This window comes from Choloepus didactylus, chromosome 4, assembly GCF_015220235.1.
Source record: "Choloepus didactylus isolate mChoDid1 chromosome 4, mChoDid1.pri, whole genome shotgun sequence".
Lineage (NCBI taxonomy): Eukaryota > Metazoa > Chordata > Mammalia > Pilosa > Megalonychidae > Choloepus > Choloepus didactylus.
The window spans coordinates 95,397,785-95,424,315 of record NC_051310.1 but is presented as its reverse complement, the minus strand read 5'-3'; the positions used below and the strand labels follow the sequence as shown (position 1 = coordinate 95,424,315).

Below are 26,531 nucleotides of genomic sequence, written 5' to 3'. Positions count from 1 at the left end.
GGCACACGCGGTACGCGGTGCGCGGCGGGCAGGCGCCACCGCGCGGCGCGGCCTGGGCTCCCAGGAGCCGCCCACTTCGCCGCTTTGGGCCCCCGGCCGGAGCTTGGATGAGGCGGCGGGCCGAGCCGGGGCGGACGCCCGCCCTGGGCCGGGGGAACGCGCCGGTAGCCCCGGCACAGCAGCGGCCGCAGAATGGCCGAGGTAAGCGGGCGTGGGGCCCCTCTGCGCGCTTGGCGGAGCGGCCCGGGGTGCCGCGAGGCCCCGGCTCCCGTCGGTACTCGTGGGCGCGCTTTGAGCCACCTCCCCGAGGGCCACCTGCGTGGCGGCGCAGCCCGAGGACCAGCGCGAGGGAGGGTTGTCCTCGCTGGGGGGCCGGTGGGGGCCCCGGGCTGAGGACGCGTTGCCGCCCGACGTCCCAGAGCCCTGAAACGCGCGTCCTGAGCGCGACCTGGGCGGGCGGCCGCGGGTGTTTCTCGGCTTTCCGGAACAGTCTCCGCGCGTCTTGAGCTCCGCATCGGATTGTAGATCTTGAGAATAACCCTTCCCCTGCTCAGACGGCCACCGGCGAAGCGCGAGTCTTAGTCCCGCATTTCTTACTGCCTCGTCGGCACCTAAAATTTAAGTCCAAGGACCTTTGGACTTATTGTTTGGACCCGTGGGATTTGAAACCCCCTCCTTTTTTTAAACCTCAGAATTAACTAAACAACTGTTTTTTTGAAACTGACCGTTTTTCTCCCTGGATTTTGTTTCCCTGGAGAACGAAGCATGTGGTAAACTTAGGTCACTTTTCGAGGAGAATTGCGGGGAAACGCGAGTGGCAAGAATCAAGGGCTGCTCTCCACTGTTGTACAAATCTTTTGTATAAAGCTGCAAATCAAAATCAGGACGTGTCTGATCAGAAAGCTTCCAGGACATAAAAATAGCGCTAAAGGGGCATGGCCAGGTTTTATAAATGTTAATGCTGACCAGGTAATCCTTGGAAAAGTTAAGTGCGAGGTGATAATTTCCCCCTTCAGAAAGCACTTGGAATGGGGTTAAGGCTTTATGTTTCGAGAGAAGAGCCAGACAAAATAGTCGATGGCCACTTTAAAAGGGTTTACCTACAGCTGACAAGAGTGAGCTTGGACTGCTGAGTTAGTGGATGTCTCGTGCGCTTCGTGTATTTTTGCCTGAGAAGCGCTGGATCCTGGAACACCCCCCACCACCACCACCCTTGATTTTAACTCCTATAATGTCTTGGCTTCTGCAGCCTGGGAGCGCAGCCTGATCTCCGAGCGCCCCGGCTGTTACATGTTGCAACCCCGGGCGGCGAGGCGCGGCGGCGAAGGCCGCTCCGTTAGCCCCCGCTCCCCCTCGGGCGCCGCCGGCCAGACCCTGAGCCCCATCGGCTGCCTAGCTTTGCAAAAGCTCATAAGGATTTGTCAGCCAGATGTGACAAGATTGTCGAGAGGAGAGTGAAGGAGGAGATCTGATATTAATCAGTGCATAGCTGGGAGCCAAACTTTCTCAAATGCGGTGTAGGAACATGTTCTTCTCATTTAAGGCATCTCTTTGTGGCTGTGGGGTTGCCACCGGTCTGAGTTTGACAGTTAAATGGAATGCCAACTAGCAGCCTTAATTGTGTGAGTAAAATTGTGTGGTGGTGATTGAGGGGTGTGGATCAGACACTCTGGGGTTGGTAATGTCCCTTAGTTTTATGGTTGTGCTCACCCAGTCCTCTGAAGACAAGGTATTTAAATCCGGCCAGACGCCTGGTGGCAGCCAGGCCTCTGCTATTAACACTTAAGTTGCCTAAAAGAGGCCCCACTGGTGTCCTGGGAATCCTTGTCCGAGGGTGTGTGTGTGTGTGTGTGTGTGTGTGGAGAAATGTGTTACTGCAGCTTTGGGATAATAGAGCAGATCTAGCAACAGTTTTTAAAAATATATATTCTCAAAGTGTGACAAGATTTTGACTTGACAATAATTAAAAACAGCATTTGGGAGATCTTTTTTTTTTTTTCTGGTGTCCTTTCCTTTCTTGTTTATTGTTTTAATTTGTTATTAGATTTTATGCTATCTTTTCATGAGGTTTCTTCAAGAGACTATTTGGATATACACGCTCATGTGTTAAAACTTTCGTTCCACTGTAAAGAAATAATTCTGGCTTCTTCTCAGTTGCCCCTTCCTAAATTCGTTGATACACATTATTAAAACCTTAACACAATTGCACATGTCAGAATAAAATTTTTGTGCATCACATAAATGAACATTAATTCAAATGTTACAGATTGTCCTGGATTTGATTTTTGCTTTAAATAGGTGTGAAAAGATGACCACCACTTTTGCTGTTGAATTTTGATAATCTTATTCTTTTTAAAGTATTTTCAGATAATTAAAACAAATAAGATTATGGATCATCATTTGATTTCTTACCCAAAAAGTTTGCTAACTTTAATTTCACCAAGAAAGTATTACTATTTCAACTCATTTATTGGTTGAACATGTTCTTATTACAGTTAAATGCTGAGATGAGGTGTTGAAATCATCCCTTAATGTGCTGTTCATATTTGGGGAACTCATAATTATGTTCAGACATCTGTGCAATTTAATTTAGAATATCATCTGAATCTATGAGTTCCTTTAATCTAGTAAGGATTTAGCAACATGCTTCTCCTTCAGTCAGAGCAAGAGCAGTTAGTTTCAAGTGGTTATTTGGCTGTTGGTATCCATTAGAATGTAAAACAACTATTTGCTCTGGTTATAATCTGCAGTAGAAATATTAACCAACATGGAGTAATTGCCTTGGAAGCATACGATTTGCATAGAAGGTTATTTTTATTTATTTATTTTATATATCCCCCAAATACTTTCCTGCTGCAGTTAGGCTTGTGTCCCTCTTAGTCTTGTACCTCAGGCTCATCAGCTTGTAAAAAAGGACTGTCCAACCCGATGGTTGAGAAAAGCCATATAAATTTCCCAGTGGAACAGATAATTGTCCCTTCAGCACACACTTGGATTTATGAATGTCCACAAATAAATATAAATGGGGAACTGTTGTAAAAGTTCAGTTTGTTAGTAAAATTAAACTGCAGTGTTTTGGGTGGGTGGCAGAAATGCCTTTTCGCTTTTCTGTATGGCTTTAGAAATTATTTTGACAGTGGCCATTAAAAAAGTTGCCCTGAAGGTTTCACAGGGTAGATTACTTGCAGGAGGAGCATGCTTCACCCCCGGGTGAATTTTCTCTTCTACACATGTCACTTAGAGTGAGTTACTTTTGTCAAGAAACAGCCCTTTCTTAATCATGAACAAGAAATACTCTAGTTACGGTGAAATCTTAAAGCCGAACCACCCATCTAAGACCGGAATTTTTCCCCTTTGAATTGCCTTATTCTGAGTATTCTGCAGGTCTTTATTATTCATTTTATTTCGTTTATTTATTTATATCTTCTATTTTTGATGACTTATCTGGAAAGATGTTAAAACAAAGATAACTGGATTGTTCACAGGAGCATCTGGAAAGATGTTTTGTTTTTTTCTTTTTCTTTTAAATTAGTTTCTACCTGAAAACCTGATTTTCTCTTATCTTGTCATTCTTTGAAGTCCTTTTTCCTAATTCTGGAAATTCCAGGACTCGGGCGTGGCCCCATGTCTCTGCACAGACACATGCCAGTGTTAGCCAAAGAGGCTGGGTCCAGACAGAGAGCAGATCTGCTTCTCCAGAGTCCAACTCGGGGTCTTTTCAAATGTGGCATAGTTTATAGGGAAATGGACTGTCACTGTTCATGTCCACATGTGGACTCATTATCATAAACCATCCTAACAAGTTACAGGGAGAACTCTGCCTTGGGGGGATGATAATTTCACTGGGCTAACACCAGGCAAGAGAGATGAAGAAATTAAATGTTGTACAGACTAAAGCAAAAGAGCTCTGTGTAGAGGGAAGTGATTGGGGAAATGGTTGTCTCAGGTAAACTCTAATTCAGGCATCTAACTTTTTTTTTCGTATAGTTATATTAGTTTTCTTGCCTCCCTTTTCAGATTCTTTGTGTAATTCTGCTATATAGTCAAACAAACATTACAATTAATTTCCAGCTTTACATCAGTTTCCAAAAGTATTGCCTTCTTCTAAAGCCCTCTGATTGCTGCATCATTCATTAGGAAACTTAAATTTTTATACCGTCAGCTCTAACATTTCTTGATACACCATGCTGAATTTTGAGACAGTGATCAGGATGGCATAATTAACTAAATCTGCCTTGTTTCTTTTAAACTTAGTTTTGAAAATCTAGTTCTTTATTTAAACTTGGTTTGGCAAATCTAGTTTTCAGGAAGTCCATAAAAGAAATGTGTGCAGAATTTTAGTTAGAAACATTCACAATTTCATTGTTTGTTGGCCTCAGCAGCAATGGCGAAGTTACATTGTGTGTGTAATTGGCTACCTTCGTTAAAATTATCCTAGAGCTTAAGTGTCTTGTGTTTTTTGGTTTTTGTTTTTTTCCTCCACACCGACTCAACTGTATTGAGAAGTTCACTCCATGTGCAGGTAGTGTCTTTCCATTTTTTAAATCAGAGGTTTCTGAAGATTACCTCTTAGTTTCCCAAAACTTAGGTTATAAAGGGGAAAAAAAAATGCATCCATATCGTGTATATTTCTGTATTGTTCGTTTCTTTTTTTAAAAGCAGAGAGATTTTATGTGGTTTGGTTTCTAAGGTATTATTTACATCTTCTACTAGTCTTTATATTTTCCATTTTCAGAACGAATAATTTTAAGAAAAAAGGCACAGATGTTAAATTATTTTGGCACAGAGTTTACACTTTGATTTATAGAGATCAAAAGAACACGTTTTTCCCCATCGTCCTCTTTGAACTAGGCAGCAAGAGAATACTAACTGTGTCACGCTGACTTTGTACTCACAGATAGACTCTGCCCAACATCTGTCACCTGAAGGGGGCCCTGCCTCCCACCTACCCTTTCTCTGCCTGACCCTTCTCCACGATCTCAGTCATCTCGGGCCTCTCCTTTCAACCCCATATTTGCAGTGAAAAACCAGATTCTGTCAATTCTCCTTTTATGTCATTTTTGTATTGCAAACACTGTCGGCCTGGTTCTGAGGCTCCCCAAGTTCCCACTTATGTCCCTGCTGGTGGTCACCAGTGTGGCCCCACCGTGCGGAATGGAGACCACCCACCCCCCAGACCCTGGGTTGTCTTCCGAGGGCAGCCCTCACTGCTGGTCCCAGAAACCTCTGCCCGGGGTCCAGGCTCCTGGGCCTGCCGCACCTGTATGTGTTGGGCCTTTCATTGTGCCTCGGGTTGTGGCATTTCCCACACACCTCCAGGGCCTGCCTGCCTCCTGCTGCAGGAAGCCTCCCGGGGCCTCCCTGGCCAACACCGCTCTCCCCGTCCATGTCTGCCATCTCACGGAAACTAAAATTTGGGGGGAGGAGGGAGAGTCTTGATTTATTTTACTTTTTCATGCATCATTGTGGACACTTTCCAGCAATCAAAATCAGAATAGTTTAATAACTCTTGGTGGTGTGTGCCTGGGGCTTCAACAATGATCAACTTTTGGTGAATCCTGTTTTACCCACATACCCTGTTGGCAACACTGGATCCCTTTGAAGCAAGCCCTAGGCATCATATAATTTCATTCATAAATATTTGACCTTGTAGCTCTAAAAGATAAAGACTTTTTATTTTTTTAAAAAAAGCAATATATCATAAAGGACCTTAAAAAATTAATAACTTCTTAACATCATTAAATTTCCCATCAGCGTTCACATTTCCTTGGCTATCTTGTAAACTTTATATTACTGTTAGTGTGTTCAAATCAAGATCCAAATAAGATCCATACATTGTCTCTTTTAATTTATAGATTATGCCTCTCTTTACTTTTTTCCTTGTAATTTATTTGCTGAAAAAGCTAGATTATTTGTTCTGTAGAGTGACTCCCCCCCACCCCAGTCTGGATTTCGGTGATTGCTTCTTTGTGGTATCATTTATTTATTCCTCTATCGCCTGTATTTTCTGTAAACTGTAGTTGATCAAGAGGTTTGATCAAATTCAGATTTTGGATTTTTTTTTTTTTTTTTTTTGCAGGAACACTACATATGTGGTGGTACATATGAGGACTTACAGAATGGTGGGATTCCTAATTCTTCATTATTCACTAGAATACTTTATAAAGAGAATCTCTATCTCATCAACAATTTGGTTACCCTGAAGTACAGTTTGTAAAAGGATACATATTTTATTCTTTCCCTTTGTTCACCATTTTTCAGAGCAATCAGTCAGTTCCCTGGCATTCTCTAAAGATGGCCAATAAGTTATGTGTTTGCTTTGAGTATATTTTGAATTCCTGGATTTTCATGTAGTGAATGAATCACACTAATTTTTGACCATTGTATCTCAGCTCTGCTGTTCTTGACCAATCAAATTGTATGACTTTTGGTTTCTTCATGAATCAAGTCGTGTGCTCCTGGAAGGCAGGCACGGGGAGTTTCTCATCTTTGTAGTCCCACGAAGCTCCTTTTGAGGGTTCAAACATGGTAGATGTGTATTTTGTTGTTGTTGTTTTAAAAGAGAGAGAGAGAGAAGGAGAGAAAAGAAAAGAAAGCCTTGGTAAGTAAATGAATGACTATCATTTGTTAAACTGCCAATGGGAAGATGATGGGATGTGCTGATAAGATGATCATCCAGTCCATATGTGTGCGTGTTCTCGGGGTGGACCTCGGGCCGGCGCCGCCAGCAGCAGATGAACTACCTCACACTGAGGACCTCGTGGGCTCTTTCCTCTCCTCTTCCCAGTTGCTCTTCTTGCCCATCCGATACTATTTTCAGAACTCCGGCTGTACCTCTATAAGTTTGCATGTGTAGAAATACAGTGGAAAACTTAAAAATAAAAAAATGAAAGAAATCAGTAGAAAAGGTGAAGAGAGAAGGCAGAGAGCAAGAATGTCCCAATATTTTAAGAGAAGTGAGAAGTACAGGACATGTGTAAGAGGCAGGGAACCAGCGTAGCTCCAATGAGCAGTGGGGTAGAGAACTCCCAGCTTTGAATATTGCGGTCCTCTGAACCAGGAAGCCTAGCTCTGCAGCAGTGAGGATTTCACCACAGATAAAGAGTAGCCAAGCCCTCCCCCTGTAATCTGAGGGGGTCTCACTGCTCTAAAAGATATGTCACAATTTGCAATTTTGATACACACTTCAATTTTCCAGGACTCAAAAAATAATGGCAATTGACTATATTCAGCATTTAAAAATGCAACTTGGAAAAACCTGAAACATTTTCATTCTAAAGCATGGTGAATTTTAAAAAGTGATTAGTGGTTTGGCAGACTGGGTCCTTCATTTCAAGTAGGGGAATTATTGTTCTTATCACTGAGAATCTGGCACAGCCTCAGAATGTCACACTTAAGAGAGGACCAGAGACTCTAAATTTGCCCTGCAGAAATGTTCCTCGGTGATCTGTACTAGTGAGCTGTTTCCCATGTGGTTTTTATGTAGCCTTCTCCATGGTCAGCAGGAAGATCAGTGTGGAAATCTGAATAAGAAGGGGGTTTACTTGTCTCACATAAAATAAGTCCAGGGTGGGCATTCCAGGAATAGTATGGCAGTCCCACGGAATTATTAGTGCACAGCTTCTTTCTGCTCAGTTATCCCTAGGGAGTGACTTCCAGCTCAAGGTCATCTCATGGTCACAAAATGGCCTCTGAACTCCAGCCATCATGTTCATGTTCCACAAAGAAGAATGAAAAGCAAAGAGATCTTTCAGCCAAGTCAGCTCCCATTTCTAAACAGGAGCGTCTATAAAGCTCCAGCCAACGGCTTCTACCTGTATACCATTGCTATCACCTGGCCACCAGTGGAGACTTGGAAATTAAGGCTTTGTTACCAACACAGATTGGGAGAAAGGGTGTTGGGTGAGCAGCTAGCAATCTTGGCCCCAATCAGTAAGCATTGTGCAGCTCTCTCACTGATTGTCATTCATTTATTCTCTCAACAGATAGCAGTGGAGGGCTTACCAAGTACCAAGCACAGTGCTAGCCACTAGGTGTTGGTTTGGAATTTCAATTGTTTTGTTACCTCTTTCAGGAATGAGTCACTGTGGAGTAACTTTTATTGAATTTTTTATCTTGGATATTTTCAGTAGCTCTCTCTGCACAGTCAGGCCACCAGACTCCAGAGCTCTAAGAATCCATTTACTGTGAGCCTGGCAGCAGTAGCATCTGACCGTGCTAATTGGTCTTTCTCTATTTCTCTCCAGCTCTCTATCGGCATATCCTCATAATGTGGCCAACAGGCCTCTGAGGTCCAGCCCGTTTTATAGTCAGAGGTGCCAAGGTGTGGAGCTGAAGGTTACATGGCTTAACTGGACATAAGACATAGGTTGCTTGAAGCCAATCCTAGGTTTTACTACACACCAGTGAAAGGTGCCCAGTGTGGTAAAGGGGAAGGAGCTCAGGCTTCCCAGCTCTGCAGCCAGACAGGTCTTTTTCAAAGGTAAATCATAAAATTGCATGCCTTTATAAGGCTAACATTAAGCTTAGAATAAAATTCAAACACTTTGCCCTGCCCCTCCAAGTCCTGTGGAGTGTAGCCTCTGTCACCTCTCTGATGCTGTTTTCTGCTATTAACCTCACTGATTCCACTCCAGCAGCACTAATCCCTTTTCTGATCGGTGAATACCCCCAACCTCTTTTATGCCTCAGGGCCTTTGCATGTGCTCTGTCCTCTGCTGAAACACCACCTCCTGCTCCAGGTCTTCATGTGACTGGCACCTTGCCACCCTTTGGGACCCAGTTTAAGGGCCTTCATTGATGACTCTTTCTAAAGGATACTTACTCCCATTCCCACCCTTCCATGCCATCCAGTTAAATCTCTAGCATAGATTTCTGTTGGTTCTTTCATACCACTTGCCTTATTCTGACATTATCTTGTTTGTTTGTTTACTTGTTTATTTTCTCCTCTGTAATATAAGTTCCTTGAGGGCAAGGGCCTCCTATATCTTGTTAACACTTTAACCCCCAGAGTTTAGAACAGTGCCTGGCTCATAAATGCTCAGTAAATATTTATTCAATGAATGAAGCTTCTTTTCCATATGGACCTTTAATTTCCTTATCTGCAGAGTGGGGATAAAGCCTACCTCCCGGGGTTGTTACAGCCAGAATGTAACTGCAGTTAGCACTGGATATTGATATTTTAAGATAAAACCCATCCCAGTATCCAGATTGAAGACTGCCCTGAAAGCCTGTGTATTGCTCAGCTTCCTCATCTAGAAAATGGAAACATTAATGCCTACCTCCCTGGGTGGTGTTCAGAAAAAAATGAAGAAGTGCATGTGCACTGCTTATTGCAGTGTCTTGCACATAATAAATGCTCAGTAAAGCTACTACCTTTGTGATCTTGGACAAGTTACAGATGTTCCAGAAATTAAAGACGTTTTCTGAGAATGATTTCCTCCTCATAGTGATGTATGTTGAGAATTAAATGAGATCATCTATTAAACATGAACACTACCATGTTGAAGAGCAGATGCAGGAAGGGTGGCCAGTCTCACCATCGAACTCAGCCCTGTCCAATAGAACTTTCAGTGTTGATGGAAATGTTCTATATCTCTATGGCAGCCACTTAGCCATGTGTGACTACTGAGCACTTAAAATGTGGCCAGTGCGACCAAGGAGCTGAATTTTTTAATTTTATTTTGTTTTAATTAATTTACATTTAAATAGCCATGTATAGCCAGTGGCTGCCATACTGGACAGCATAGACCAAGTGACTTGAGTCTACCAAGCTGCCTGACTGGAATGCAATCAGTTTTGTACCTGAGCCAAATCACAATTGACTCCTCTCAAAGGGTCAATGCCCATGAATCTGAGAACCCCAAAGATATTCTATGATTTTCCTCCTCCCCCTTCAGTTTTTAAGCTCTAAGCCCCCCCCCAAGAATATCTCCATGAGTTTATCTTCATTGATATAAAAATATCTGCATGTTTAAGAGATGAAAACTGTGTTGAAGTGAACAGCTTTTATTTTCATGATCAATAATTCAAATCCTGCCAGAGACCCAGCCTGTCCAGCAGTGGATGTCTGTGCATCTGCCCGCTAAGTGCCTGGGCCCCTGGCAGCTTCTCTCCAGGCTGCAGGCAGAGCCAGGGCTGTCTGGGAGAAGGTGAGGGCCACCTCCAAACCTGCCTACAAACTAGGCTATACCTTTTCATCCCAAGATGGAAATAACCAGATCACCCATCGTATCCGAGGTGTTTCAGTAGTTTTGGATGAATGAATGAGCAAATGATTGTTAGTTTCCAAAAAGGAACCAGAACTTTGAACGTTGATTGATAGCACATCAAAGTGACTAATAACAATTCTGGAAATAATCTGATTAAGATGAGCACGTTAAAAGCAATAATCGTGTTTTGATGAGTTCAGAATGTTGTAAACATCTGTTTTATGTTTCTGAAGAATGGAACAAGTATTAGGATTCTGAAGGAAAGGATCTAAGTTGTAAGAGTTTTCCATTTGATTTACATGAGTACTTTTCATCCTATAATTAGAATTTTTTGGTTTGATTTTATTATGGAAGTTTTAATTTGTCTTTAGATAGTGGTGCTATAATTTTACTACATTGTGGAATTTTAAGATGGGTGGAAAAATCCAAAGGCCTTGATATTGGAAGTTTTCTTAGACACCGTAATTAGCATTTTTAAGTTCATAAATAATTCCTCTGAGATTATTTCCATGGATATTTATCATGAGCTTTATTAAACCATATTCAAATGGGTTCGTGGACAACCACATGAATGTTTCTGATAAAGCAGTTTTCATACATCAGAATTCTAGAAAAAATTGCTTAAAATTCCATCCCAAAACTAGAAGCTGCTAAAACTAAATGGTCAGGTTATGTCAGTGGTTCTCAACTGGGAGTGCTTTTGCCCCCAAGGGCATTTGTTAATGTTTGGAGATTTTTTGGGTTGCCACAGCTTGGGGGGCGTCTCTGGCATCTGGTGGGCAGAGGTCTAGGGCTGCTGCTGAACATCCTAGACTACACAGGACAGCCTCCTGCATCAAAGAATTATGCGATCTAAACGAGAAACCCTGGATTAGTTAACGAGAGGTGCAAAAAGTGAGTTTCAGTCGTAGGCTGTGAAATGTGCTGGGAATTGTTCCCACTATGGTTTTGCTGTGCTGGCTCTGAGATAGAGCCACCCAGAGTTTCCTGGAGCTTTGCATCCGTGAGAGCCTTTTGAGCAGAGTCTTCAGGGAGTTGAGGAGGTGTGTGCTCACGGACATCTCTTTCTCTGATTGAAGGTCTGTTTTCTAAATAAAAATGTGAATTTACTTCGCGGAGGTTCCAACATCCAGGTTTTGAAGAGTGAATGGCATCTTGAGGGACATAATCCAAAATAAAAACTTTTCTCATTTTTAAAAAATTTTCTTCAAAATGGTCATATTTATAGAATTGATGTTGTGAAATATTTCAGAGGCTTAGTACTGAGTCTGCTGGGACCTGTTGGGAGTATTCAAATGATTGGTTCAGAGGGTTGCAGCAAAGTTTGAGATGTTGGACAATATACTAGGTGTGTCACAAGCTAAGCTATTGGAGCTTTTTAAAATTTTAGTTTTGACAGTGTGTAATGTAAATTAAGCCATTACTCATTTTTATATTTCCATTCAAAATACATACAGTATTATGTGTAAAGGTATAGCTATATAGATGTATGTTCATATATTTAGTACATTCGCATATATACATACATACACCATGTATATGTATATATAGCAGTCATTCAAGTAGAAACTGTATAATCAAAAAGTAAAATATTTTCTGGCATTAGAGTGATGTTTCCCAATCCTTTTTTCATTACCAACCCCCCCCAGAAGACTTTATTTAGACATTTTTTTCCTAATAGTGCACCCTAATGAAATTTTAGTGTCATGCTGTATACTGCATATCTGGTTATGTATGTATGTATGTATATCTGTGCTTTATACATGAAAAGAGTAATGTTTTACCCCCACTAAGAACCAGTTTCCACCCCTATAGTATTGGTATCGCCTTTGTTAAGAATGCATGCATCATTAGAGTAAGAGAGTGCTGTGATCCCGCTGAGTGCTTTGTATTATGTTTTTGACTTTACAAAGAGCAAAAAACCTTTCCCCCATGTTTCTTTTTTTGATAGCCTCTTGAAGGGATTAGGCAAAACTGTTGCTATCTGCTGCATACCTCAGTTTTGAATAAATAGTTCTAGTCCTTCTGAAAATCTGTCTAATTGCAGCTCTGTTCAGTCCATCCTTATCCAAAAGAAATTGTAGGAGACAATTAAATCATGCTACTTTTAACCTATTTAACCTAAATCAGCAAGGTTTGCTGATTTTTTGTATAACAGCTTTAATGAGATATATTCTTATATCATAAAATTCATCCTTTTCAAGTGTACAAGTGAGTAGTTTTTAGTATATTCATAGAGTTGAGGGACCATCACCTTTATTTAATTTTAGCAATGAAACCCTAGTCAAAAGTTAAAACTTTTATGCTTCAAAAGACACCATCAAGAAAGTGAAGAGATAACCTAAGAATGGAAGAAAATATTTGCAAATCATATCTGGTAAGGGACTTGTACCTAAAAGATATAAAGAATCCTTAGGACTCAGTACTAATAAGACAAGTAACCCAATTAAAAGATGGACAAAGATCTGAATAGACATTTCTCCAAAGAAGATACACAAATGGTCAATAAGGACATGAAAGGATGTTCCAATCATTAGGCATCAGGGAAATGTAATCCAAAACCACAATGAGATACCACTTCATACACATTAGGATGGCTGTCACCAAAAGGACGAGCAATAACAAGTGTTGTCGAGGATATAGAGAAATTGGAACCCTCCTACACTATTCCTGGGAATGTAAAATGGTGCAGCCACTGTGGAAAACAGTTTGGCAGCTCCTCAAAAAGTTAAGCTTAGAGTTACCATGTGATTCAGCAATTCCGCTCCTAGGAATAAACCCAAGAGAAATAGAAACATACGTCCACAATAAACATAGGATTTCTTTTGGAGATGATGAAATGTTCTAAAATTAGGTTTTAGCAGTGGTTGCACAACTCTGAATATACTAAAAGTCATTGAATTGTACACTTTAAAGGGATGGATTATATGGTATGTGAATTATATCTCAATAAAGCTGCTTAAACAAATGATGAAAACAAAGAATACTCCCTTCCTCTGCAACTATTAGAAGTCACTCCTCTTCTCTAGCTCTCCCCATAGCCTCTGGCAACCACTAATCTATTTTCTGGCTATATGAATTTGCCAATTCTTGACTCTTATTGTAAATACAGCCTTCCTTCACTGGCTTCTTTCACTTAGCATAATGTTTTCAAGGTTTCTGTATGTTGTAGCATGTATCAGTATTTCATTCCTTTTTATGGCTGAATAATATTCCACTGTGTGGTTGTACCACATTTGGTTTATCCATTTGCCAGTTGAAGGACATTTGGGTTACCAGTTTCTACTTTTTGGTGATTATGAATAATGTTGCTATGAACACTCACATACACATTTTTGTATGGACATATGTTTTCCATTTTCTTAGGTGTATACCTAAGAGTGGAATTGCTGGGTCATATGGTAACTCTATATTTAACTTCTTGAGGAACTGCCAGACTGTTTTCAAAAAATGGCTGTACCATTTTACAATCCCACCAGCAACTGATTTTTTTTTTAATTCAGTTTTATTGAGATATGTTCACATACCATACAGTCATCCATGGTGTACAATCAGCTGTTCACAGTACCATCTTATAGTTGTGCATTCCTCTCCCCAATCTATTTTTGAACATTTTCCTTACACCAGAAAGAATCAGAATCAGAATAAAAAATAAAAATAGGAAAAGAACACCCAAATCACCCCCCCCCATCACACCCTATTTTTCATTTAGGTTTTGTCCCCATTTTTCTAATCATCCTTCCATACACTGGATAAAGGGGGTGTGATCCACAGGGTTTTCACAATCACACTGTCACCCCTTGTAAGCTACATTGTTATACAACCGTCTTTAAGGGTTAAGGCTACTGGGGTGGAGTTTGGTAGTTTCAGGTATTTACTTCTAGCTATTCAATATATTAAAACCTAAAAAGCATTATCTATATAGTGCGTAAGAATGTCTACCAGAGTGACCAGCAACTGACTTTTAAGTGAAGACTGGTGATAAACTCCTTAAAGTGAGTTTCCCAAGTCCTTGGCCACACTCTCCCCTTTCCTTTCCCCCACGCAAGGCCACACAATCTCTTAATTGGCAGAAAGAGATTTAAACCCATAATTATAGGGCTATGTCATCCCCTTCCTCCCAAATGCAGATGCACTCACCAGTTTCAAGGCTCTCTTGAATCATGCAGGTTCCACCCCGCGGCTCTTCCCAGGCACCTCACTGACAGAGCTCCTGCGAGAGCTTTTCCTCGTTAATAGTAGATTAATTTCCTCAGGCCTCCACCCCCTTTTGAGAAACTCACCTTAAAAATGTATGTGAAGCTTTGTTCTTAATACTAGAACTTTTTTGGACAAAATCTCTCTCTTCTGTTTCAGATGTGTTTTTGTATAGTCCACCTCCCACACCAGACCCTGCCCTGGGGGCATCGAGGCAGGGCTTTTCCAGCCCGTGTCCTCCTCTGCCTGTCACACGGTCCAGTGAGTGGAGTCAGAGGCCTGTCCCAGTGTAGCCTGCCATCACATGTCCTTAGACCTATTACGTTTTCAGCCTCCACCATGTCTTGGGCGTAACAAATTCCATATGTGACTTCCTCCCACCTCAGATAGTTCTCCCTTTTGCTTCTTCCAAGATGGTCCCTGCAAACCTTCCAGGCTGACTGCTTTGGCCACCTTGGAGATCTGGTGAAAATGTGACTGCTCACCCTTTCCATGCCTTTAATAGAGCAAGACATTTCCTTCTAACCTGTATGCATTTCTTTCATAATAAAATGTTGTGATGATTTTAGCCCGTCTCGCATGCAGAGTGTCTGCGAGTGTGTTCACAGGTGCCAGGCAGGCTGCTCATCTTTCCAGGGCAAAATATACACCCCTGGGTCTGGCACAGAGTGGGCACACACTGCTTAGTGGGACTGCAAAATGGAAGAATACGTTCTACTCTTTAAATGCACTGTATGTCCCACAAGTCATTTATGTGCTACGTATACCTGTGTTTTCCTCTTTTACAGGCTATCGGCTGTAGTCTGAACTGTAGTTGCCAGAGTTTCAAACCAGGGAAAATAAACCACCGTCAGTGTGAGCAGTGCAGACATGGATGGGTGGCCCACGGTAATTTTATTTTTCCCCTCTCTTTATCTGTACTTTTCCCTCCAGATAACTTCTAGTTATTCAGGAACTGCTTTACTAAGAAAAACAACTAACAGTTCAGTTATGTGTTATACATTATATCTATTAATTTATAGAGTATATTAATATGTAGCATATATATTATACATATTCTTTACTCCTCCCCTATCTGTGGCTCTTTCACCCCTTAGAATGCTACATTAAAGGGAGAGAAGAAAATTCCCCAGCAGTCTCTCTTTTTTTTTTTTTTTTTAGCAGTTCCTGTGAATAACCTAGAGCCTAATACCTCTTAAGGTTTTTAATCATTTGCAGCCTCATGTTTTTTTTCTGTTGGAACAGATAACTGACAGTGGTAGCCTACTTTCTGTGTATTGTTTCTCTTAAAAGTAGCACCTTTCAAAACTGTATTTCTTCAATTTGATTTTTCAGCTCTGAGTAAGCTGAGGGTCCCCCCTGTGTATCCCACAAGCCAGGTGGAGATCGTCCAGTCCAATGTGGTGTTTGATATCAGTAGCCTCATGCTCTACGGGACCCAGGCCATCCCCGTCCGCCTGAAAATCCTGCTGGACCGGCTCTTCAGTGTGCTGAAGCAGGATGAGGTCCTCCAGATCCTCCATGCCTTGGACTGGACGCTGCAGGATTACATCCGTGGCTATGTGCTGCAGGTACGGTGACCCGGCCACTGTTCTCCCAGACTGCCTTCCGAAACATGGGTCCATGTAGCCCCTGTCATCCAAGTGCCTGCTCATGCTGCAGCCATTGGTAGCCATCCTCTGGAATATTTTTTAATGGCTTGAGCCCCCGCCTCATGTTCTGGGGGAGTCCAGTGCTTTACCCAAGGTTTCTGTGAAACTCCAGGGCATAGGAACAATCTGTTTCTCTGATTTGGGTTTCACCAACCCAGCTGTTCCGTGGTGAACAATTTGCTTCATCTTGGGGCTACTTCTGTTTCCTTTATTATCCCCAAACTACCCACTGACACAAGGTGCTGCCTGTATCAGACTTGACTGAGGGTTTGGGGCTGAGAAAGGGAATTTGCATTACAGAACTACACAGCAAACAACTTGCAATTCATGCTGCCCCTTCCTGTTCTTTCACACCCTCTGCCCTCCCTGGTTTTCCTTCCCAGGTACCATCCGCTTGGGATATTTCCGGGGATGCACTCTGGCTCATTCTGTCTCCCAAATCTCCTCTGGCCTCCTCCTTCTCCCCACTGTTACATACCCTTATCCCATCTCTCCTGTCTTTATTTGTGGGGTAGTTTTATCCCTCATTCCAGACCATGCTATGGGTGGGGGTAGGCCTCGTGTTTCATATCTACAAAGGCTTTTTTCCAAGCAAGGAGCATATTCCCTATATGAATTATATCATTCCTCTAACATACGAAACTGCTACAGCATGTTTTTCTTGCCACTACACTAGAAAATGTCAGCTAACTTTGGTAAAAAAAAAAAAAAATTAATGAAATGGAGGAATGAATTTGTTCCCAAGACTAACATAGACTTCAGGTAGGTCTGATTTAAGAGACCAGGGGGATCATTAAAACAAATACTAATAACTACCATTTCTTGACCTTGACCCTTTCCTGGACTTTATGCTCATTGCCCCTAATCCACACAGGAATCTTGCAAGGTAGGTGTATAATTCCCATTTCCCAGTTATGAAACTGAAGTCTGGGAGTCCTTCCAAATCTTGAAGAACATCATTCAACCAGTATGTGGCAGCCCCAGAATTTGAACCCACGCCTGTCTAACTCTAGCCATCTTTCCCTGGGAACATGTTTGCTCACCTCAAGTGCAGACCCCCCAGCTGGCTAGTAACAACCTTTTATGTAGAGTAGCATTATGATCTTACATTATGACATAAATCAATATTTAATGATCCTGATAATCTTGCTTTCTAGTGTTAGGATTAAAAATATGGAATCAATTACCTTGAACCTCTATTGCATGAAAAATTTATGATGTTACATTCCTCATCATCTTTGAAACTCTTACATGCACTGTGAAAAATCTCAGTAGGCCATCAAATACATGTTCTGTGATAAAATATTTATTGTAGTTTTGAGAAAAGTTAGGCCCAGCTAGAATTTGAAAGATCTCCAACACTCCAGTGTAATTACAGCTCTGCTTTGTGAACATGGGCAATAGATCAATACAAGGTTCATTTGTTTTCTGATTTTAGTTGCTTGGGAAGATTATTAAACTTGCTGCAAATGAATACTTGAGCTATATCTAGTCCTGATGGTTCTTTCTGTACTCTTTAGATAAAGAAGTTACTGTTATTCAAATAGTGCATATTTTAATTTTAGGGGAAATTATGCCTAATGCAAGACAACCAATAGGTTTGAAATAAAGTGGAAAGTAATTATCAAATTTCCCTGACTTTGGCTTAAGTAATATAATTGTATTCCTCTTTTTTGGAGCAAAGGTAGGAACACTACTTACATTTGTGCAGTTGATTCTCTGCACAGTTTCTGGCCCAGGGGAGTGGGGTGGGTGTGGGCTGGCCTCACCAAGCCTGAGTTCATCTGCAGGGGTTGTCTTGTTCTGCTAAGCACAGAGGTGCCCTATAGGCTATTGGGGGCCCTAACCCAATGGCTGTTTCCTTAGAGAAAAGGGTAAGGAATGGTAAATTGATCACACTTTTTAATTCGGTTTGGTTTGGGTTTAGGATGCGTCAGGAAAAGTGTTGGATCACTGGAGCATCATGACTAGTGAGGAGGAAGTGGCCACCTTGCAGCAATTCCTTCGCTTTGGAGAGACCAAGTCCATAGTTGAGCTCATGGCAATCCAAGAGAAAGAGGAGCATTCCATCATCATGCCACCTTCCATGGCAAACGTGGATATCAGGGCTTTCATCGAGAGCTGCAGCCACCGGGGTTCCAGCCTCCCCACCCCTGTGAACAAAGGAAACCCCAGCAGCCTGCACCCCTTCGAGAACCTCATCAACAACATGGCTTTCATGCTGCCTTTCCAGTTCTTCAACCCCATGCCTCCTGCACTGATAGGGGCCCTGCCTGAGCAGTATATGCTGGAGCAGGGTCAGGACCAGAGCCAGGACCCCAAACAGAAAATCCATGCGTCCTTCCCCGACAGCAGCTTCTTAACATCCAATTCCACCCCGTTTCAGGTTGAGAAAGAGCAGTGCTTAAGTTGCCCCGATACTGTTCCTGAAAAGGAAGATAGCACCCATTTGAGTGACTCCAGCTCCTACAACCTCATTGCTAAGCTTGAAAGGACCCAGTTATCCCCTGAGGTCAAAGTGAAGCCAGAGAGGAACAGCCTCGGCACCAAGAAGGGCCGGGTGTTCTGCACCGCCTGTGAGAAGACCTTCTACGACAAAGGCACCCTCAAGATCCACTACAATGCTGTCCACCTGAAGATCAAGCATAAGTGCACCATCGAAGGGTGTAACATGGTCTTCAGCTCCCTGAGGAGTCGGAACCGGCACAGCGCCAACCCCAACCCCCGGCTGCACATGCCGATGAACAGAAACAACAGGGACAAGGACCTCAGGAGCAGCCTGGCCCTGGCCGGCTCTGAGATCGGCAGGCGCCCGGGGTTCGTGGGGACGCCCCCGGACTGCAGGCCTCTCCCTGGCTGCACTGGCCTGGGGGAGGATTCTAAAGGCCAGCCGGCCTTCCCGAGCATCGGGCAAAACGGCGTGCTCTTCCCCAACCTGAAGACAGTCCAGCCAGTCCTTCCTTTCTACCGCAGCCCGGCCACTCCAGCCGAGCTGGCCAACACGCCAGGGATGCTGCCCTCCCTCCCGTTCCTGTCCTCTTCAATCCCTGAACAGCTCGTTTCCAACGAAATACCCTTCGATGCCCTTCCCAAGAAGAAATCTCGCAAGTCCAGTATGCCCATCAAGATAGAGAAGGAAGCTGTGGAAATAACTAACGACAAGAGGCAGGCGCTCAGCTCAGATGAAGACGCGCCCCTGCAGGTGGTCAGTGACGAGGAGCCCGAGGTCTGCAGTCCCAGGTCAGACCCAGAGCCCTGCGAGCGGCACGTGCAGTCCGTGCGCTTAGGGAAGCCCCGCCCCGAGGGAGACAGGCCCCGCCCCCTCGGGCTGGGGCGTGAGTCCGGGGGACCCATCCGCCTAAGCCCTGAGCCGGCCACGCACAGCTCGGAGAGGGAGACCGAGCAGAAGCCAGCGGTGACCTTGGTGCCGAGAGAGGTCGAGGACGGTGACCGCGAATTGCGCCTGGTACCGGTGCTGGAGCCCTGCGTTCCTTTTCCCGACTACATCGAACTGCAGCAGCAGCTGCTGGCCGGGGGGCTCTTCGGTGCTTTGTCCACCAGGGGGATGGCCTTTCCTTGTTTGGAAGATTCTAAAGAACTGGAGCACATGGGTCAGCACGCCTTAGCGAGGCAGAAGGAAGAAAATCGCTTCCAGTGCGACATCTGTAAGAAGACCTTTAAAAACGCCTGCAGTGTGAAAATACACCACAAGAACATGCATGTCAAGGAGACACACATGTGCACCGTCGAGGGCTGTGATGCCACCTTCCCTTCCCGTAGGAGCAGAGACAGGTAAGACATGTCATGGCAGTCACTTCTTCTAGGCAGTGGTGCTTAAGGGTTAACCTGTGTTAGAATCACCTGGAAGGCTTGTTAGCCACCACTACCCCAACCCAGAGTGCTGAGCTCCTCCTCCCCTAGAGTTTCTGTTTCAGTTCTAGGGTGGGACCTGTGCATTTGCATTTCAAACATGTTCCCAGGTGCTGCAGATGTTCCTGCTCCAGGAGCACAGTTTGAGAAACATGGTTCTAGTGTCCTACTGACCCACACTCCTGAATTTTCAGTTCCAAATCTAGACCCATTTGGCCACAAAACCTGACCTGAAATCGTGTGAGGCTCCCTGTAATCTTTTTTAACTAATCTCTCTTTGTGTAAATTTTTAAATATTTTAGTACAGACATAGTAATGGGTTTATTATGGAAATGTTAGCATAATTCTGGGGTATATGCACCATTCTGCTTTTCTACAGTCTGAGAAACTGAATTCAGAAACACATCTGACCCCAAGGGCTTGGGATAAAGAATTGTGAATTAGTTCTTACACGAGTAGCTCAGCTAAGGATAATTAACTGAAGAGGAGGAAGCTGGGAGCCTTTCCAGTGATCACTGTAGCCTCCCAAAGCTTGTCCGACTTTTATTTCATTATATGAAGTCCAGCTCCTGGCACATTTTCTCTGCTTTCTAGTTAACCAGCTCTATTTGAAAGGGAGAACAATATCTTGATTGAAGATTTTCAAGATATGAAGAAATCCACGAATAAAGGCAGTAGGCAGGTTATCTCAGAGCCTGTGATGTGTGGTTGAAAGACAAGAAGTCTGTCTGTGCTGGGTTTTCATGACATACGGTTTACCAAGCACCCAGGTATAGAGCTTATCTCGTGGCTGCAGGGGACAGTGTTCCCGTTACCAACTGGCTTGTGCTTTTCTTAATGCACTTTTGTCACTTGAACACCCTGCACGTCACCCTCCTCCCCAGCCTACCCGGGGAGAGCAAGTCTACCAAAATATGACCCCAGGAGATGTGAGGAAAGGATCCACTGTCTGATGAAATGCAATATGATAAATGCTAAATGGTTCGTAGGCTATGAAAAGGCTCCATTTGCTCAAACCAGCTCTACTTGAAGCAGTTCAACACCACCACTAACTTGGTCCAAATTGTAATGTCTAATGTATTCAGAGGAACAAAAAATACAGACTCTCACACACATTCCCGCAGTGGGCTCATAAGAGCGTACACATTGTCTTTAGCAGGGAAGTTAGAGCACAGGTGGCATTAGTTAAAATTGCTATTTCTGTTACCGGGATGTGGATACCCTAATTAGCGAGCTGTCCTTCTTGATCATCCTTCCAAGAGGGACCAAGTGTGTGTTTGTGAGTAAGCTGTTGTTAGGAACATAATCATAATGGTCAGATTATCCTTGATATTTATGCTGTTGTTTCTAGCCTACGCTATCTATTAAATTACAAGGCATGTTGAGTTCAGGATGCTTTTGCATTTTATGTATGTAATAGTTTCTTATTTTCTGACCTAAACTATAGATAGGAATCTCCTCCCCCACCACAGAAAAGCATCGTGCATCCTAAATTAAAACTACTAATTTAGTACTCTAGGTCTTGGAATGCATTTTACCTACAATCTGTGATAGAAATGACATGACTTTAAATAGGATCCTGTGGGCAGACCTCGGGCCACCTATGACTATGTGTCAAAGATGAGAAATGCATTGGTACAAGGAAAACTAACTTCTCCTCTTTGAGCCACTGCTACAGGCAACAGCAATTACTAGGATCCATCAATAAAGGATTCGATAGCACCCTGGGTGTCTATTTATCCAACAAATATTTATTGAGCCCCTTCTGTGTTACGTGCTGGGGACACAGTCTCTGCCCACAGAGGCCTTCAGTGTAGTGGGAACCCAGACCTGTGAACAGACAATCACAGCTGAGTACACTGAGTGTGAGGATGGGGGAAGTACAGACTGCCATGGGCACATGGGAGGGCCTCTAATCAGAGTTTTTGAGAAGTTAGGGAAAGCTTCTTAGAAGAAGGGGTATGTCTAAACCAACAGCTCTCCAACTTTTTGGTCTCATGACCCCCTTTACAGACTCTTAAAATCCGAGGACCCTCAAGAGCTATTTGGGTTATATATTTCAATATTTACTGCATTAGAAATTAAAACTGAAAAAAAATGTGATATTTATTTATTGCATCACTTAAAAATAACAATATGTTAAAAATAACAATATGTTAAATAAATACCATTCTTATGAAAACATTTTCCAAAACAAAAATTTAATGAGAAGAGTGGCTTTGTTTAAACATTTGGCAAATCTCTTTAATGTCTGGCTTAAGAGAAGATAACTGGATTTTTATATCTATGTCTGCCTTCAGTCTGTTGTAATAACACGTCATGTAGCCTCTGGAAAACTCCACTGTGCATTCGTGAGAGAATGGGAAGGAAAATAGTGTCATTATGGAAATAGTTTTGCCTTGAGGGTCCCCCTGAAAGGGTCTGAGGGACCCCTAGGGGTGCCTGGACCACACTTTGAGAATCAGTGGTCTCACCTGATCTAAACAGGAGCCAAGGGAAGAGACTGAGGCACAGCGTTAGCAAAGTCCTGGAAGCAGAAAGCCTGGCTCGTGGACCAGAAGTTCTTGCAATTGTGTTGTCACCGATCTTAGGGGACACAGCACCTCAGGAAATGCATGTGGTGGCCCTCTGAGGCTTGAGGAGCAGGGAGGAGAGCCCACATGTTAGCTCTTGGTGTTTGTGGGATTCTCCAGAGGTAAGCATGGGGCACAGAGGTTTGCTCTGTGGCAGCAGAAACCATTTTGTACAAGGTTCCAGTAAATGTGTATGTCTGACCATTTTTTTTTAGCCACTTGTATGTACCGGAATCTATATGTCAATCTAGTGTCTGGTTTTCTGCTGACACATACGTCCCCTTCAACCTGAAATGCTGATGTAATCACAGGGCACAGTTACAGTTGAGAAAAGCTACTTGCAAAGTGGGTGATCTGGGTGTGTAATTTCAATTATGTCCAGAAAATATTGTGGAAGGGGACAGAAGAGAGAAGTAGAATGGTAAATTTTATATACTTTCTGAAATGTGATTAAGCACCCCCTGCATGTCTTCAGAGATTTAGAAGAGAAAATTCAGTTCTTAGTTATTTTGGTGAGAGTGTTTTTCCCAATTTGACCCTGGCATGTATCCTTCTCCATATATGGGGAGGTGTTTTCCTTGTGGAATCACTCTCCTATCACTTTTAAGACCGTACCCATTGGTAAGGGCTGATTTTGCTTGTCAGAAGTTAGCAGGGGATCTCTGACTATGAAGAAGGCTGACATTGATTGACAAACTACACCCAAATGATATCGTGCGAGTGAAAGGCGTGTGTCATAATGGATGCTCGTTACCTTCCCTTCAGGAGTAATTATTGGGTAAAAGATTGATGGTGTACTCATAGTGCTACATTTGCAAAATTTCTGTCTGGTATATAGTAAGAAGTTGCAAATATAAACTGAACTCACCATGAACACGTGTGTGCACATACACACACAATTTGCAGCCAATCAGATTTTCACTCACACCTGTAGGACTCCTGGGGTGGTGTGTAAACCAGCCCTATCCAACAGAGATACGATGTGAGCCACATATGTAATTTTAATTTTCTGGTAGCCACATTAAAAAAGTAAAAAGAAACAGGTGAAATACGTTTTAATATCTTTTATTTAATTCAGCCTGCCCAAAATATTATCATTTCAATATATGACACTAGCCACATTTGAAGGGCTTTAACAGCTGGGTACCAGTAGTGGCTTCTTTTTGGACAGTACAGCTCTAGAAGATACATCTGGTTTCATCAAAATAAAAGCCTTTGCTTAGTTTCTTATAGGTTATGACCAGTTTTCTCTTGCAGTCTCCAGTGTCCCCTAATTGAAGTAATCCAGCCATCCTCTTTAGATGAGGAACAGGAAGTAACATGCCAGGCAGATGGTGGAAATTGAGGAGAACTGCATATGCCCCATTCCCAGGCTGTTGGCTTTCCTGGTGAATGGCAGTGGGCCACTGTCTGCTAAACCAGCACCCATTGCATCCCACTGGGACCTCAGTCCCCTGCCATCACTTCTCCCATGCCACAGGAGTCTCTCCTGGAATCTACCTGGTGCCTCCACTCAGAATGATGACTCTTTTAAAAACAGCCCAACCCATTGCTAACCATCCTTTCACTCTTTTAGACACAGTTCAAACCTAAACCTCCACCAAAAAGTTCTGACCCAAGAAGCACTGGAGAGCCGTGAAGACCACTTCCGTGCGGCTTACCTTCTGAAAGACGTGGCCAGGGAGGCCTATCGGGATGTGGCTTTCCCCCAGCAAGCCTCCCAGACATCTGTCATCTTCAAAGGAACGAGCCGGATGGGCAGTCTGGTTTACCCAATCACCCACATCCGCAGCGCTGGCCTGGAGCGCTATGGCCCCGGCCCCCCGAGTGAGGGCACTGTCCTCGATCTGAGCACTACCTCGAGCGTGAAGTCGGAGAGCAGCAGCCATTCCTCCTGGGACTCCGACGGGGCGAGCGAGGAAGGCCACATGCTCACTGAGGACAGCGACGGAAACTGCGAAGGGCTGGGCCTGGTGCCCGGGGAGGACGGGCTGCCCCTGTGTGTCCTGCTGGAGAAAGCTGACCGGAGCCTCGCCAGCCTGCCTTCTGGGCTGCCCATAACCTGTCACCTCTGTCAAAAGACATACAGTAACAAAGGGACCTTCCGGGCCCACTACAAAACTGTACACCTCCGCCAGCTCCACAAATGCAAAGTGCCAGGCTGCAACACCATGTTTTCCTCTGTCCGCAGTCGAAACAGACACAGCCAGAATCCCAACCTGCACAAAAGTCTGGCCCCGTCTCCAGGCCATCTCCAGTGAAAAGATGGCGGACCAAGGATGCTTGGATGCGTGTTCATTGTAATTCAGGTATAAGATGGTCCAAAGAAATGTTTCTAACTTGGTTTCATACCATGTGGGGAAGCCAGGCTTAAAAAAAGTATTTGATTTAACTTTATAGTTTTCTACAGCAGGATGAGCAAAAGAAAAGCCTTGTGGGAAGTTGACACTGGGGCAGCCCTTCTAAGTATTATTTTTCTTAGCTCAAGAGTTTTTTCACTGATGTAATGAACACTTAAAGAAACTCGGTTTTTCCCAGATTTGTTTACATGTTCCTGGGGGTTGGGGGAATGGGTTCTAGGTCTGTAGATCGACAAGGGTCCAGGAGCTAGGCAGGGAGGTGAGAAGGGAAGCTTACAGTATTAAGAGTCAGATGTGTGTCCTGGTGGAAAAGACCGTCACTGGGAGTGAGAAGCCAATCCCAAAGATCCCATTTTCAGTTGCTTCCTTAATGAGTCTAAAATCTAGACTTGAGGCTGAAAAAATGACATTTTGAGACCATCCCTCCATTTGGAATAGAGAATTGCTTTTTTTTTTAAAATTCTAATGGTCTCTTATGTTACTCCAAGGAGTTCTCAGAGGAATTAGGATTGACCTCTCACATGTTCTTCGTGGATTCTTGATCTGTAGCACACCTTCAAGAAGCTAGGGGGGAGATATTTCATGCTCTTAAAAATATAATGGTCATCATTGTGATTTAAAATAATTTCAAGAATATTTAATTTGTGTTTATGTTATGCAAGTATTTGGGTGAGTGCAGACATATCGCAGAATGCTCCACTGGGTTATCTGCTTGGAGGCAGAACAAATGGCAACCTAAACTTCAAAACCACTGCCTGTTTTCATCTGGTGAACTCATCAGTCTGTTCATTTCGACCCCACATGGAAAAACACAAGCGTGATTCTGGCAGGACCATTAGTATATTCTGCCAAAGCATTTGAAGAGTTAGGTTCTGACAGTTGCACATTTTCATTTATCACTGGATCTTTCAATCATCATCCTTTTATAAATGTGTATGATTAGGATGAACTTGCAAATTTACTTGGTAGAAATAAAAGTATGACATTATTGCCATACTGTATGTCTTAATATTTAACTTATTCTGAACTATACTCCACACTGTTAAATACTTTTGCTGTTGTAGAAAGGAGGCTTAATCAGTCCTGTGAAATGAGACCATCTCCTGAAATTTGGTGTTTACAATATTCTAAAGGCCTGCAGTAGGTAAAAAGGAACAGTTTTGTATTGAGTTCAAATTAGCCATCTTTTAAGTTTGTGGTTGACTTAAGTAATAAAAACATCCTTAAAGAGAAATTGGAGGTTGTAAGAGAGATTATTTCTCTGACCTAAAGGTAAAAAATGCCAACAATCTGCTACCAATTATTTTGACTTTTTTTTTTTAATAAATATGACAACTAAAACTTGTCTCTGCTTAAAGTGAGATGTATCTTTCAACAGTTCTGTTACCCAGCTGTTTAATATTCCAGTTTCCCTAAAATAGAAAAATTTGTATACAAATGAGTTTTCTATGATTTAATAAAAAATATGACACATTTTGTTTAAAAAGGCAAACATTTGCAAGAGTGGTTTTCTGCTCACACACACAAATACACTCAAGAGGAATTTTACAGAGCTGAAAACCCAGGGGGATCTGCTGGATTGGAAATAGCGTCAGTCACTACTGCCACATCCAGAAAGAAATTGTAGCAATTAATGAGTTCAAAAATAAATAAAGTGGTTACTTTCTG

The 26,531-nt window shown here is 43.0% G+C and overlaps 1 protein-coding gene across 1 annotated transcript; it reads left to right on the top strand.

The window, feature by feature from the left end:
- Positions 1-1,510: 1,510 nt before the first annotated feature.
- BNC1 (basonuclin 1) lies at positions 1,511-24,764 on the top strand. Its single transcript, XM_037835351.1, has 5 exons — positions 1,511-1,588; positions 15,197-15,296; positions 15,744-15,979; positions 17,988-19,852; positions 24,080-24,764. Exons 1-5 carry the CDS (start codon positions 1,511-1,513, stop codon positions 24,762-24,764), a joined length of 2,964 nt encoding a protein of 987 aa, XP_037691279.1.
- Positions 24,765-26,531: the final 1,767 nt, after the last annotated feature.

Excerpts from the sequence above, each read along its gene's own strand:
- BNC1 (XM_037835351.1), top strand. The coding sequence starts at position 1,511 with ATGCGGTGTAGGAACATGTTCTTCTCATTTAAGGCATCTCTTTGTGGC. Across the intron at positions 15,297-15,743 it reads ACATGGATGGGTGGCCCACG|CTCTGAGTAAGCTGAGGGTC; the intron begins GTAATTTTATTT and ends TTGATTTTTCAG. Across the intron at positions 15,980-17,987 it reads TCCGTGGCTATGTGCTGCAG|GATGCGTCAGGAAAAGTGTT; the intron begins GTACGGTGACCC and ends GTTTGGGTTTAG.